The sequence below is a fragment of the Nannospalax galili genome, unplaced genomic scaffold (genome assembly GCF_000622305.1).
Source record: "Nannospalax galili isolate Female #2095 unplaced genomic scaffold, S.galili_v1.0 scaffold408, whole genome shotgun sequence".
In the NCBI taxonomy this organism is placed as follows: domain Eukaryota; kingdom Metazoa; phylum Chordata; class Mammalia; order Rodentia; family Spalacidae; genus Nannospalax; species Nannospalax galili.
In genome coordinates, this window is record NW_008358662.1 from 73,935 (window position 1) to 88,931 (window position 14,997).

The 14,997-nt window shown below is 47.9% G+C and overlaps 1 protein-coding gene across 1 annotated transcript in view; it reads left to right on the top strand.

Moving 5' to 3' along the window:
- Positions 1–14,997, top strand: part of Myo7b (myosin VIIB) — an 88,488-nt gene that overhangs the window by 58,345 nt on the left and 15,146 nt on the right. Inside the window, exons 21-30 of the mRNA XM_029558105.1 lie at positions 773–991; positions 4,111–4,290; positions 4,437–4,646; positions 4,803–4,967; positions 8,635–8,712; positions 8,864–8,979; positions 10,221–10,347; positions 10,946–11,065; positions 13,043–13,216; positions 14,201–14,428. Of these exons, the coding sequence (XP_029413965.1) occupies positions 773–991; positions 4,111–4,290; positions 4,437–4,646; positions 4,803–4,967; positions 8,635–8,712; positions 8,864–8,979; positions 10,221–10,347; positions 10,946–11,065; positions 13,043–13,216; positions 14,201–14,428 (1,617 nt within the window). The remainder of the gene's footprint in view (positions 1–772; positions 992–4,110; positions 4,291–4,436; positions 4,647–4,802; positions 4,968–8,634; positions 8,713–8,863; positions 8,980–10,220; positions 10,348–10,945; positions 11,066–13,042; positions 13,217–14,200; positions 14,429–14,997) is intronic.

Below are 14,997 nucleotides of genomic sequence, written 5' to 3' on the forward strand. Positions count from 1 at the left end.
CATTTCTTAATCTTCTATTTTAAAGACTGGCTGAGGGATTTCTGGATGGAGTAGGCTGCAGGCCTCCACACAGGAGCATTAGGTTCTGTCAACAGTGTGGTGACCTTAGCCGGCTGCTGTGAAGCCCATTCCAGTTCTCAACATGAGCCTAGGAGGCCACTTTGTTGTTTACTTGTATTAGTTACTTTGCTTGTTGCTACAACAAAATACCTGACAAAAGCAAGTTAAGGAAGGCAAGGTTTGTTTTGGCTGACAGTTTGAGGGGACACAGTCCATTGCAATGGGGAAGGCGCATGAGGCAGCTGGTCATGTTGCAACCACAATCGAAAGGGAGAGAGCAGTGAATGCTGGTCTTCAGCTATATGACTCCCTTTTTGTAGTCTAGAACCCCAACCAGTGGGAGGTTGCTGCCCATATTTAGAGTGGGTCCATCCACCTCAATTAACCTTTTCCTAAAACTCCCTCACAGACATGCCCAGAAATTTTTCTCCAAAGTAATTCTAAATCCTGTCAAGTTGACAGTCAATATAAACCATCACCTCTGCTATTTACCAGGTGCTTATTTGGCACTTGTTTGCATGGGAAGCTCTGCTCTAAGTATTTCACAAGTGACTAATGGACTGTGTACATTGCCACATATGTCTGGTAGCAGCACCAGCCCTGTACCAAGAAGCAGGTGACTGAGCTAACATTGAAGGTCTCCCAGGGAATGCCTCTCTACTGTCTGAGAAAGCATTCTTGCAATAAACCTACCTCCCTCCTACTTCCACAGATCCTGGTGGGCTTCCAGCGCCTACAGGCCATTGCCTTAAGCCACCTACTGATGAAACAGTTCCAGACCATGCGACAGAAAATGGTGCAGCTGCAAGCCCGCTGTAGGGGCTACCTGGTGCGCCAACAAGTACAGGCCAAGAGGAGGGCGGTGGTGGTCATCCAGGCACATGCCAGAGGAATGGCTGCCCGGCGGAACTTCCAACAGCAGAAACCCAATGTAGGTGTTTACCCAGCATGGCAGGCAGGTGGGGTGGAGGGGGCCAATAGGGCAAGCAGCTATGAAAAGCTCTTATGAGAAGCCCCTGTAGAAGGTCCACATTCTCAAAGATGTTTAAATCTGTCCAAGATACTCAAAAACACCACAAGAACCCAAGAGGCAAGTTAGGAGATGCCTCTAAGGCTACAGACAATAGGAGATCGCTCCATGGTTAAAGTGCCTGCTGTAGGTCTTTGTTTCATTCCTGTTATTGTGATAAAATACCTGACAAAAGCAACTTAAGGGAGAAAAGGTTTATAAAGCTCCGAATTCCAGGCCACAGTCCATCATTGTGAGGAAGTCAAGGAGGCAGGAACTTGAAGCAGCTGGTCACGTTACAGCCACAGTCAAGAGCAGAGAGCAATGAATGCATGCATGCCAGTGTTCAGCTTGCATTTTCCATTCACATATTCCAGGATCCTCTGCACAGGGAATGGTGCCACCCACAGGTGGGTGGTCTTCCATAACATATTAATCAATTAGCATGATTAAGGCAATCCCACACAGACAAATCCATAATCCAACCTAATCTAGATATTTCTCATTGAGACTCCCTTTCCACGTGATTCTAGATTGTGTCAAGTTGACAATGAAAACTAAACATCATTCATTACAAGCATAAAGACCTTATTTTGATCCTCAGAACTCACATAAAAATGCCAAGCATGGGGCTAGAGAGATGACTCAACAGTTAAGAACACTGGCTGCCCTTGCAAAGGACCTGGGTTTGGTTCCCAGCACCCACATAACAGCTAACAACCGTCAGTAATTCCAGTTCCAGCGGATCTGACACCTCTTCTGATCTTCATGGGCATTACATGCACTTACATACATGCAGGCAAAACATTCATACACATAAAATAAAGAAAAATTAATTTTAAAAAGCTAGGCATTACAGCTGGGCATGGTGGTGCATGCCTGTAGTCCCAGCACTTGGGAGGCAGAGGCAGGCAGATCTCTGTGAGTTCAAGGCCAGCCTGGTCTACATAGTGAGTTCCAGGACAGCTGTAATGCCAGTGCTGGAGAGGCAGAGACAGGTGGATTCTAGAGCTTTATGGTCAGTCAGCCTGGCATATTCTATGAACTGCAGGCCAGTGAGAGACCCTGTGTCAAAAAACAAGGTGATTGGTGCCTGAGAAATGACACCTGAGGTTTTTCTCTAGCCTTCATATATATGTTCCCATACTCACACAAATGGACATATACACAGACGCAGACAGTCAGAGAGAGAGAGAGGAGAGAGAGAGAGAGAACAAAAGATCCCCTTCTCAGATGATCCAACATGCACCTGGGAAGACTCAGCCACATCCTGGGAGTTTATAGGTATAACCAAAGACAGTGAACAGATGGGCAGGACAGACTTTACCTGAAAGTGGAGTTTCTCCATCCCCTGCCATTGGGCTTGGGGATGATTTCACAGCAGGGATGGTCATTCCCCTGGAAGGTTCAGGAAATCTGGCCCAGATGTGCTATGAGAGGCCTTGTTCTATGGAGAAGACCAGAGGTGCTGGTTAAAGGCAGTGCATGATTGTTCAGGAGGCAGCAAAGCACAAAAGAGGGTGTGGGAGTCTGGGAGGATGGAGACTAGTAGAATAGCATCAAGATACTGTTGCACTGGGGGGCTGGGAAGAGAGCTCAGCTGGTAGAGTCTTTACCTCACTAACACAAGGACCTGAGTTTGAGCCCCAGAACCCACACGAAAAGTCAGACACTATGGCATGCACCTGTAATCCCAGCACTGGAAAGGTGGAAATGGACAGATCTTTGAAGCCCACTGGCCAGTTAGTCTAACCTATTGAGTGAACTCTAGGTCAGTGAGAGACTCTGTCTTAAAAATATATATGTGTGTAGGGGCTGGAGAGATGGATCAACAGCTAAGAGCACTGACTGCTCTTCAGGGACCCAGATTCAATTCCCACATGGTAGCTAACAACCGTCTGTAACTCCAGTTCCAGTGCTCTCTTCTGACTTCTGAGAACTTTGCAGGACACAGGACTCACTTACATGCATGCAGGTTATACATGCATACACATAAAATAAATAAATAAAAAATATATATGGACAGCTCCCGAAGAACACCACCCAAGATTGTCCCCTGGCCTGGCCTCCACACACATATGTACATATGTACTAAGCACATAGAGAGAGAGAAAGAGAGACGGGGGGGGTATTTTGAAATCTCACCCTTGCAGAATCTCACCACCTTCAGGACAACCTCACCCCTCTTCACTTGGGTCATTCGGAAACTGTGATGAGGTGAAGGGGGTGGGATAACATTGACCTTGGCTCCACAGATGACAATGGGCTCTACTGCATAACTACCAGTACAACAAGCAAGACATGTGAGAGAACAGATCCTCAGACTCCACATGCTTCTGTTCCTGAGGGAACCCAGCCTGCCTGCAAAACACTTGGGTCACCTCATTAGTAGTAGTGTAGGCCTGTAATAACCTAAGAATGAAGGAGCTATGATGGCCTGAGTAATGAGTTGGCAGCTGTGGTCTGGGTCCCTGCAGTTTGTGGGGTGCCTCAGGAGTCAAGCCAGCAACCTCACCTCTCCTCTCTGATCATCCTGGGAAAGGAAAAGCCCTGGCTGGTTGACCTCTACTCACTCTAGCTGTTAAAATTTATTATTGAGCTGAGGGCATGACTCAGTTGGTAAAGTACCTGCTGAGAAAGCACTAGGAACTGAGTTCAGATTCCCAGCATGCATGTAAAAATCCAAACACAGCACCATATGCTTGCAACCCCAGTACTGAGGAGGCAGAGACAGGAGGCTCCCTGGTGCTCAAGGACCAGGCAGTCTAGCCAAATTAGTGAGTCTAGGTTCAATGAGAGAATATGTCTCAAAAAAATGGAAAGCCAATGAGGAAGACTCTTGACATCACCCTCCACATACATGTACATAGATGTGAACATACACAAAATTATTATTTAGGGGAAAATATGTTGATTTGGACAAATGATGGTAGGATGAGGGTTACTAGTCTTCTGGAGGCTTTGCCCTTGGACGGTAGGCAAAGTTGCACTCTGGAGGCCAGTCCTGCTGAGAGTGACCTTCTCCCCATGGCCCCATGGAGTGTATACAGGGACCTCCGGTCATCCTGGCAAAAGAGCAGAAAGGCCAAAGTGCTGCCCTTGAAAGGAAGCGCAAGTCCATCTATGACACCATTACTGATACGGAGATGGTGGAGAAAGTATTCGGCTTCCTCCCAGACATGATTGGAGGCCAGGAGGGCCCAGCCCCAATGCGCTTTGAGGTAAGACAAATCAGACAGGGGTGGGAGGAACCTGCTCAGGCTCACTGGGCCCAGTGAGTGCACCCCACAGGACAGCTGACTGAACATTTGGCTCTTATCTAAAAGGACCCATGTCCTCCCTCTCTGTCTGACTTTCTCACCCGCAGGATCTGGAAGTAAAGACCCAGAAACTGCCTGAGATTGATCTAGACACAGTGCCCATGATGGAGATACCAGAGGAGGATGTGGACGGCCTGTCTGAGTACACTTTCCCCAAGTTTGCTGCAACTTACTTCCAGAAATCAGCCAGCCATACCCACATCCGGAAACCCCTCCAATATCCACTGCTCTACCATGAGAATGACACTGACCACTCGGTACCCTGCTGTTCTCTGGTTTCTGCATGACCCAGTCCCACTTCCCCACCCCAGAACCCAGAGTCTGAGTTGTGGTTCAGAGAAAACAAGCAAGGGACCAGGGTCACCAAGAGCCCCAATGCTGAGATCAGCCAGGCCCTCTATCTCATTCTCCAGGTTGCCCTAGCTGTTTGGACCATCATCCTGAGATTCATGGGTGACCTTCCGGAGCCAGTGTTCTATGCCAGGAACAGCCTAAGTGGCAGCTCAGTGATGCGGCAGATCCATGACAGACTGGACAAGGACAGCATCAAGGGTTCACAGCACAATGGACCCACACAGGTATGTGGTGAGGGTGGCAGGCTAGTGTCCACCAGGTAAGGATTCAGGAAACTGGAGAGAATGGGAGACAGACCTTCAGCCTTCTGTCAGCATTATTCACCAAGCCCCCAAGTCTTAATTGCACTAGGTAACTCATCAGTCAAGAATGGCACCCAGGATTGCTGGAATTTTTCAATCATGAATGAAAACAGTCCCCTGGACTCTTAATATTGGCTTTGACTTGAACCAAATTCAAATGCACATAAAAATAACAGATGCTAAGGCTGGGAATATAGCTCAGGTATCAGAGTGCTTGCCTAGTATGCACAAAGCCCTGGGTTTGATCCCCAGCAATACATAACCCAGGTATGGTGGGGCACACCTTTAAGTCCAGCCCTCAAGAGGTAGAAGTAGGAGGATCAGGAGTTCAAGGTCATCTTTGACTACATAGTGAGTTGGAAGTGGGGCAGGGGTGTAGGGGGACAAATGGGGCTGGGGAAATGACTCAGTGTGTTAAAACATTTGCCATAAAAGCTTGAGAATCTGAGTTCAAATTCCCTGAACCCATGTAAAGTTGGATGAGTGCCCGTCAGCCCTCATCTTCCCATTTCTCAGGAAATGGGAGGCAGTCAAAAGAATTCCCAGTGCTGGGTGTGGTGGCGCATGCCTTTAATCCCAGCACTGGGGAGGCAGAGGCAGATGGATATCTGTGAGATCAAGGCTAGCCTGGTCTACAAAGCAAGTTCCAGGCCAGCTGTGACAAAAAGAAAAAGGAAAAGGAGGAAAAGGAAGAAGAAGAGGAGGAGAAAGAGGAGGAGGAAGAGGAAGATGAAGAGGAGGAGGATGAAGAGGAGGAGGAGAAGGAAGAGGAGGAAGAGAAGGAGGATGAAGAGGAGGAGGAGGATGAAGAGGAGGAGAAGGAGGATGAAGAGGAGGAGGAGGAAGAGGAGGAGAAGGAGGATGAAGAGGAGGAGGAGGAAGAGGAGGAGAATGAAGAGAAGGAGGAGGAGGAAGAGGAGGCAGAAGAGGAGGAGGAGAAAAGATTTCCCAGAAGCTCATAGCTAATCTGGTATGTGCAGCAGCAATGAGACCCTGTATCCAACAAGGTGGAAAGTTAAGACTGACACCCGAAGTTGTCCACTGATGTCCACGCGTGCACTGAGGTATACATGTGCCTGCATACTCTCTCTCTCTCTCTCTCTCTCTCTCTCTCTCTCTCTCTCTCTCTCTCTTATTGAATGATAGCCCACTATATACCAGTTGTTTCCTTTCATTTAATTCCCAGGTGTGCCAGCCCTACAAGGTATCCATTATCATGTTTGTCTAAAGCTAATAAAACAGGGAAGTAAAGTGCCTTACCCCAAATCACAGTGAGCATGTGTGTGGAGCTGCCTTTAAACATACTGAATTTAGAAATGAAGCTTCTTTTTTTATTCTTTTCTGTGCTAGGGGTTGAACTCAGGGCCTTGTGCATTCTAGGCAAGTACTCTACCACTAAGTTGCACCTCCAGTCTAGAGAACAAGTTCTGGATCCATGTTCTAACTTGCCCTCTGATATAAGGTTAATTCAGAGCACTTGGGGCTGGACAGATGGTTCAGTTAATAAAATGCTTGCATCAAAAGCATGGCAACCTGAGTTCAGCATTCATACAAAAAGCTGAGCACAGTAGCATGTGTCTATAATCTTAAAACAGAGTGGTGAGGGGACAGGAGGATCCCTGGGGCTTGGTGGTCAGCCAGTCTAACCAAATGAGTGAGCTCCAGGTTCAATGAGGGATCCTATCTCAAACACATGTGCCTGTACACAAATACCAATACACACATACATGCATTCATACACATTTTTTTCAAAAAATTGACAGTGCTTTTTGATCAGAGGCCTCCCCAAGGCCCACTTTCATGCAGTGAACTAACTAAGAACACTTATAAAAGGAAGAGTTTATTTGGTTTACAGTTCCAGAGGGAGAGTTCATAATGAAGGGAGAGTTCATAATGGTGGGAGAGGCATGGTGGGAGGAGGGCCTGGGGCATAAAGCTGAGCGCTCACATCTTCAAGCAGGCACAGGAAGCAAAAAGAGAAACTGGAAGTGGGCAAAGATCACCCCAGTGATATGCTTCCTTCAGCATGACCACATCTCCTAAAGGTTCCATGACTGTCCCCAAGCAGTCACAAACTGGGAACCAAGTGTCCAAATACTTGGAACCTACAGGGGACATTCTCATTCAAACCACCACATCTACCAACTGTAAAATCTCAAGAGTGTCCCATACACTAGGTGACTGTCATCATGGATACCTGTGGGATCCCATGTGCTGACTAACTACAGAGGAGATTAAAGGACTCTGCTGCCTTGGTTACATAGTCAACACAGACCCATGTAGACCCTAACTTCCTGATCTCTAGCAGCATAACCTCCATCAGAATGCATTAAGTAACGATTACTTTGTTAAAAGTCACCTCAAAGCACATGTGCTAGATAGCTTTAGTGTCAACTTGACACACCTGGGTCGAGGGAGCCTCAGTTGGGGAATTGCCTTTATTGGACTGGCCTGTGGCCATGTCCATGGGGCACTTTCTTGATTGTTGAGTGATGTGGGAGGGCCCAGCCCACTGTGGGTGGTGCCACCCCTGGGCAGGTAGGCCTGTGTTGCATAAGAAAGAAGGCTGAGCAGGGGCCAGGAGAGCAAGCCAGTAAGCAGCATTCCTCCATGGCCTGTGCTCCAGCTCCTGCCTCCAGGTTCCTGGCCTTGCGCTCCCAGATTAACTGTGACCCAGGATATGTAAGCTAAATAAACCCTTTCCTCCCCAAGTTGGTAATGGGCAGAGTATTTTGTCACAGCAATGAAGAACAAACTAGGACAGCACAACAGCTTAAAACAGGGAATACTGGTTATTTCTAAGAGTTGGGAGTGGCTTGGTTGGTCCTGATTCAGTTTCTCATGGAATTGCTGCCAAATTGTCAACTTTGGAGTCATCGGAAGGTTTGACTTGTGTCTACCCCCAAGATAATGGACTGGTGTGTCAGTCCTGACCACATGGGTCCCTGATTGGAGGTACCAGAACATTCTTACAACATGGCTTCCCTCTCATTGGGTGACCCAAGATGGAAGAAGCAGATTTGGAAGTCATACTCTTCGTGAGGCAGGGGGATGCCCAGGGCAGAAGTGTCAGGAGGTGGAGCTCACTGGAGATCACATTGGAGGTTGATGACCTCCCTGATAGGAAGACTGGGAGGCAGTCAAGCCAGCTACTCCACACCTCTGGAGGGTGGACATAAGAATACAAGACTGGTTTCCAGAGGTCGGCGCTCAATTTTCCTTTGTGCATGTTTGTTAAGTGGGCTAAGCAAGTCCTGCTTGTACTCTCAATCAGTGTTTCACACTTGGTCCCTATACCCCAAACCAGCTTTACCCAGCCAGAGTTGATGCCTGACCCTGGATTGATCCCAACCCAAGCCAAGTCCCACACTAACCTTTAATTTGGTCAGCAAATTCTTATGATGCCATCATGAGAAGATACTGGCACTGCCCACCCCCTAAACACACACCACCTGTGCTCAGCTCCATCTTTTGTAAATTGAGTCAAGAAATGCCAAGGGACAAGAGTACATGTTCCATTCCTGGTGGCTATAAGGTCAGCTACATGAAGGACTCACATTTTCTTTGGTCCCTTGTCTGCCTTCCTCAGAGACTTAGCCGCAGGGACAGAGGGTCCAAGGACATCTCCTCCATGAAGCTGAAGCGGTCCTCGAGGATCACCAGCCAGGTGAGCCCAACCAGGAGATTTGAGTCTGTCTTGGCTCAGTGCCAGCCTACTGCAGGGTCCCAGGCCTTTGCTTCCATCCCCATGTGTCTGATTCTTCCTTGGCAAATGGGAAAAGTCATAGTTGTGCTAACAGCTGTCTATGGGCTTCCAGGTGGCCAACCAGCTGAATGTCGGTGAGGAGATACTTGATACCTCAGATAGACCCATGTCTAACCTGGAGAAGGTGCATTTCATCGTGGGTTACGCCATTCTGCGACCCAGCCTCAGGTCAGACCTCACTACCACCCTCACATACACCCCACCCCATGCCGTTCAGAATATTGGGTCTCCTCACCTTTGCTCAGCCCATGGCCTCAGCCCTCTCACCTACCCCCAGGCATTAGTTCCTCTCCTACTCCCTGGCCTGGGCATGCAGGCTGGGTCTCAGCATTGTTTGTTTTCATTTAATTTGGTTTTATTTTAATGTTTCTGAGGCAGGGTCTCAGGTAGCCCAAGCTGGCCTCAAACTCAGCATGTAGCCAAGGATGAGCTTGAATTGCTGATATTCTTATCTCTACCACTAAGTGCTGGAGTTACAGGTCTGTCCACCATGCTCCACTCTCCTAGAAATTTCTTTCTATTTATTTATTTATTTATTTATTTATTTATTTATTTATTTATTTATTGGCCTTTTGGAGTTAGGGTCTCCCTGTAGCTCCAGCTGTCCTGGAACTCACTATGTAGACCAGACTGGCCTCAAACTCACAGAGATCTGCCACCGCTCCTGGCTCTCCTAAGCATTTCTTTTTCTTAAATTTTATTTATTATTTTTATTTTATGTGTATGCCTGTATTGCCTGCATATAGATAAGTGCACCCGTGTCATGCAATGCCTACGGAGGTCAGAAGAGGCTGTCGGATTCCCTGGGACTGGAATTACTGACAGTTGTTAGCTGTCATGTGGGTGCTGGGATTCAAACCCAGGTCTTCTGCAAGAACAACCAGTGTTCTTAACTGCTTAGCCATCTCTTCAGCCCCCCTAAGCATTTCTTAATCCAACAAATTGCCAAGAAAAAGTAGTCAGCACATTCTCTCTTTTCTCTCTTGCTGGAGGGGCTGGTTATCTCCAGGGAATGAGTCAAGACCTCAATGCAGAGGGGGTACAAGTCATTTGAAGTAACTGTGAGGTTGAGGAAAGGAGCAACTCAGATTACACGTGAGCCAGGGAGAGAAGACCAAGGACAGCAGCAAGGGCTAGGGGGATGAGTTGGGGGAGTAAAAACCAAAGGGAAGGGGATACATGGAAGCGCCTTGATAAACTAGGAAGTCAAGGTGGAAAGAAAGAGTCCCAGAGTCCTGAGAAAACATCAGGTGGTGGGTACAGTCCTAGGCTATTAGGAGGCTTAGGAGGATCTGAACTCTGGAAGGGTGCCCTATGAATGAGATTCCCACCCCAGGATGCAGAAGGGCTCTGTGCCTTGGCAGCCCCATTGCTTTCCTCCTCTAGATCCTATCATCTGTATCTTTCAGGGATGAAATTTACTGCCAGATCTGCAAGCAGCTCTCGGAGAACTTCAAAATGAGCAGCCTGGCTCGGGGCTGGATCCTGCTCAGCCTCTGCCTGGGCTGCTTCCCTCCCTCGGAGAGGTTTATGAAGGTGGGGAGGGCTGGGCTAGGGCAGGACTGTATGGGGGAGACAAGGAGCAGGTTACAGTAGGGGTTAGATCAGAGTCTTAGACCCTAGATCAAGTATATAAGTCATAGCTAATGGGTAGCAATACCTACACATCTCTGCATCTCTGGGTCTGTTTCCCCATCTGTATAAGAGGATGCTTCACCTGGTTCCTTCAAGCCCCTACCCAGGCCTTTGGTCCCAGGCACAAGAATGTTCTTCAAGACTAAATCAGGGAAGGTCTAGGGATGTGGCTAATTGGTAGAGTGCTTGCCAGGCATGCACAAAGGCCCTGAATTTAATCCCAAGCATTGCATAAAATGGTAATGTATGGTAATGCATGGTAATGTATGCCTGTATCAGGCCTCAGGAGGTGGAGGCAGGAGGATCAGGCCTAACTGTTCCACAGAGTGTCAGACTTGTTGATGGACAGATAAGGTTTGTCTTGGTGTGAATAGAACCCAGCACTCTACCAGCTGAGCTACACCTGCCACAATGAGGAGTTTTAAAATTGGTTTGGGGAGAAAATAGAACTAGCTTCCATTCTAAATACTTCCTCTCCTTACCCTTTCCTTACCACCAGTATCTGCTGAACTTCATTTGTCGAGGGCCACCCAGCTATGGGCCCTTCTGTACTGAACGCCTGCAACGCACCTTTGCCAATGGGGTACGCACAGAGCCCCCTACCTGGCTGGAGCTTCAGGTAGGTGCTGGCAGGAGTGAGAGATAGGCAGCGTAGGGTAGGGCACTTCTCTATGGCATCTTCTCTTTTTTAAAAAAATACTTTATTATTTTTATTTTATGTGTATCTGTGTATTGCCTGCGTGTAGATAAGTACACCCTTGTCATGCAATGCCTGTGGAGGACAAAAGAGGCTGTCAGATCCCCTGGAACTGGAGTTACAGACAGTTGTTAACTACCATGTGGGTGCTGGGATTCAAACCCAGGTCTTCTGCAAGAACGACCAGTGTTCTTAACCGCTGAGCCATCTCTCCAGCCTGGCATCTTCTCTTTTTTTAATATTTAGTTATTTAGTTATTTGTGCGTGTGTGTGTGTGTGTGTGTGTGTGTGTGTGTGTGTGTACCATGGTTTGCATGTGGAGGCCAGAGGACAACTTGCTGGAGTTAGTTCTCTCCTTCTATCAGGATCAAATTCAGGTTCACACTTGATGAAAAATGCCTTCACCTGCTTAGCTGTCTCGCTGGCCCCTTTGTGGCACCTTCTGTGCCTATAGCCCCTGGGACTTAGCATGGTATGGGGTTCAAACTCACCCTCCCCACCTCTCAATCCACATTCCTGATTCCTGCCTACTTGAAGAAATATAGTTGCCGTGTTCATGAGTTAGAGAATGAATTTATTTTTTCAAACCTCAAGAAGGCAGTGTTCCTGCAAGTCTGTCACCCTTTTGCAGCGTGGCTGTTTATTGGGAGCTGGCACTATCTCTAAATTCTTCATTTCATTATACCTGTGAGTTCTCAAGCTGCCCTTGGAAAGGGCCATTCTGAACAGGCAGGGGCATTCTGGACAGAGGGAGCATCCTAGTGCAGCCTAAACCTAGAAAGTGCTCATATCAGGGTCTTGTACTGCTGCATACAGAGGCAGCAGTTCACCTCCGGCCACACTTCCATCCTGGCCTCATCTCAGCTCCTGAGTCCACAGGGCTTCCTATGAGCCCTGAACCAGGGGTGAACTTGAAGCTGTGAATATCCACACCATGTTGAATGTGACAGACAGTGCCTGAACAAAGACAACCTAACTCTTGGAGTCATTTAAAACCAAGAGTGAGCCTGATCTTTTCTGAGAACTTCTTCCCTCTTAGTTCTCTCAGAACTGTTCTCTTGAACAAAGGACTTTCTATTTATTGAAACAATACATTCAGCGTGGTATGAAAAAAGGAAAGAGGAGCATTGTCTTATTAGAGGATTTTCTCTTTCTGATACCTACTGTCCTAGAACAGCACACACAACCACAAATAGGTGTTATCAGTCTAATCCCACCTGTTGTTTACAACACAAGCTGGGGATAATTCATTGCTTTCAAAGTTACTGCTTTCTACAATGATATTTTCAACATACATACACATATTATTCTGGGTCAAGGCAGGGAAAAGTCATGAGGAATTAAAGATATATGTGGATGACCCTGCCTAGTAAGCTTATTTACTTTGTAAACAAGCCTGAGATACTGTTAGATGATCTCAAAACATAACATAACTTTGGTTACAAGGTTAGGTAAGATTCCCATTTGTAGCAGAAGGCATTCCCAGAAGAGTCATTCCCAGAGTGTTGTTCATGGCATCCAACAATTCAGACTGCTTGTGAGTCACTTAACCTCAGCGCCTCTGGGTTTCATCTGAGAGTGGCCTCATTATGACCTGCAGACTGCACCTCCGGGCTGCAGATGACACCTCAGAGAAGCCCACAAATCACCCACCATGTATAAACAACACTGCTTTTGACCCTGTTGGGCCAGGGGATGCCATGCTGACCCACAGCCAGACCCTGAAGCTTCTGAGGGCCTCACCCTCATGAACCACAGTGACAAGCAACCTCAAGGATGGGGAAGGCTCTAGAGTCATGGTTCTAGAACCCAGAGTACAGGAGACATAGGGCTGAGTACAGGAGACATAGGGCTGGAGGATTCTGAGTCACACTTTTCTCTCTCCCTCTCTCTTTCTAGGCTGTTAAGTCCAAGAAACACATCCCAATCCAGGTCATCATGGCAACTGGAGAGAGCCTGACCATCACTGTGGACTCAGCCTCCACATCACAGGAAATCTGCCTGCACATCGCCCAGAAGCAGGGCCTCACTGACCACCTGGGCTTTTCCCTCCAGGTTGCTGTGTATGACAAGGTACCAAACAGGTGTAACACCTGCGACATGCTTCCCATGCACATCTGGGCAGAGTATCCTGAAGCTGGAAGAATGGTATTTCGTTAATCTGCCCTCCATGACCTCTTTGCCACCAGGCACACATTCTCGTAGACATGTACATGCATAAACATGTATACACATTCACACAAATGCACATGCATACACATATGAGAAATGCTTCACAACGGGCATCCTGTCCTCCTGCCTACATATTCACAGGCCAGCAGCTGAACCTTTCTCCAGTCAGAGCCAGGTACACCTTGTCATACAGGCACTCACACTGGCATCCTGCTCTAGCCTCTTTTGTGCCACTGCAACAGACACTAGTGGTCATACTGTCACAGCCCACTTGACCCCATCACCACCCACCAGGAGTCTTCACCCCCAAATTCAGTAATGCACTTGCCCATCGATTTGATCCCCACCTTCTTTGCAAGGTATTTTTGAGGGTGATGGACAGACCATGTCCACTATAGAGAAGTCTTTGGTGGCTGTGGAGACAGTTCAGTTGGTTAAGAATACATGAAGGTCTGAGTTAAATTCCCCAAAAACCCATAAAAAAATCTGGGTACAGTGGCATGCACATGAAGCCCAGCATTGCAAGAACAGGGACAGGAAGATCCCTGGGGCCCACTGGCCAGCAGTCTAGCTGAACTGGTGAGCTTTGGGTTCATTAAGAGGACTTAGCTCAAAAACTAAGATGGAGATGAATTGAGAAAGACACCTGACATCAACCTCCACAAGCACATACACATGTATATACAGTCATACACACACATGCACACAAAAAAAGAGAAATAAAGAAGCCCTTTGGGTATTCAAGTAGATGCAACTATAGCCACTTGGCCCATGCAAGGCTTCCCAGTTCCTGTCCTCCACATCTGGGTGCTAAGGCTGGATGTTCCCATGGGGTGTGGCACACAGCAGCTACTAACTTCTTCTACCCCCCAATTCTGGCCTCAGTTCTGGACCCTGGGCAGCAGCCGTGACCATGTGATGGATGCTGTGGCCCAGTGTGAGCAGCTGGCCCAAGAAAGGGGAGAAAGCCAGCGTCAGTCCCCTTGGCGCATCTACTTCCGGAAGGAGTTCTTTACCCCCTGGCACAACTCCCAGGAAGACTCTGTGAGCACTGAGCTCATTTATCGCCAAGTCCTTCATGGAGTTTGGTCTGGCGAGTATAGATTCGAGAAGGTAAGAAAGAACTTCATTCCAGCCCTTGGCCATTGGGACAGTCCACAGCAAAGGGACCCAGTGACAACAGAGGCAGCACAGAATGTGACAGGCAAGAGGCAGAAGACCAAAGGGTGGCAAGGTATCTAGGTCTGGGGCCTCTACTGGGCACAGCAGTCTCCTACCAGGCCTGGTCTCTGCTTCCTCCTCTTGTGGACTGAAGGTCTACTTGGGCATCTGGGGCCCTTGGCACCCATAGCAACAGAAAACGTTTAGTCAGACCCAGGCTGCCTAGCTTCCCAAGCACCTGCTCGAGCAACAGGGCCTGGGGACAAAAAACACAACCTTGGGCCTGAGGCTGTAGCTCAGTTGGTAGAGTGCTTGCCTAGCCTGCACAAATCCCTAGGCTTGATTCATCAGCACTGCATAAACAAACATGGTGATGCATCATACCCATAATCCCAGCAACTGGGAGATGGAGGTGGAGGCAGAAGGTTCAAGAGTTCTGGTTACATAGGAAACTTGAGGCCAGCCTGAGTTACATCAGACCTGTGTTTAAAAAACTGAGAGAAAGAGAGAAATAAATATAA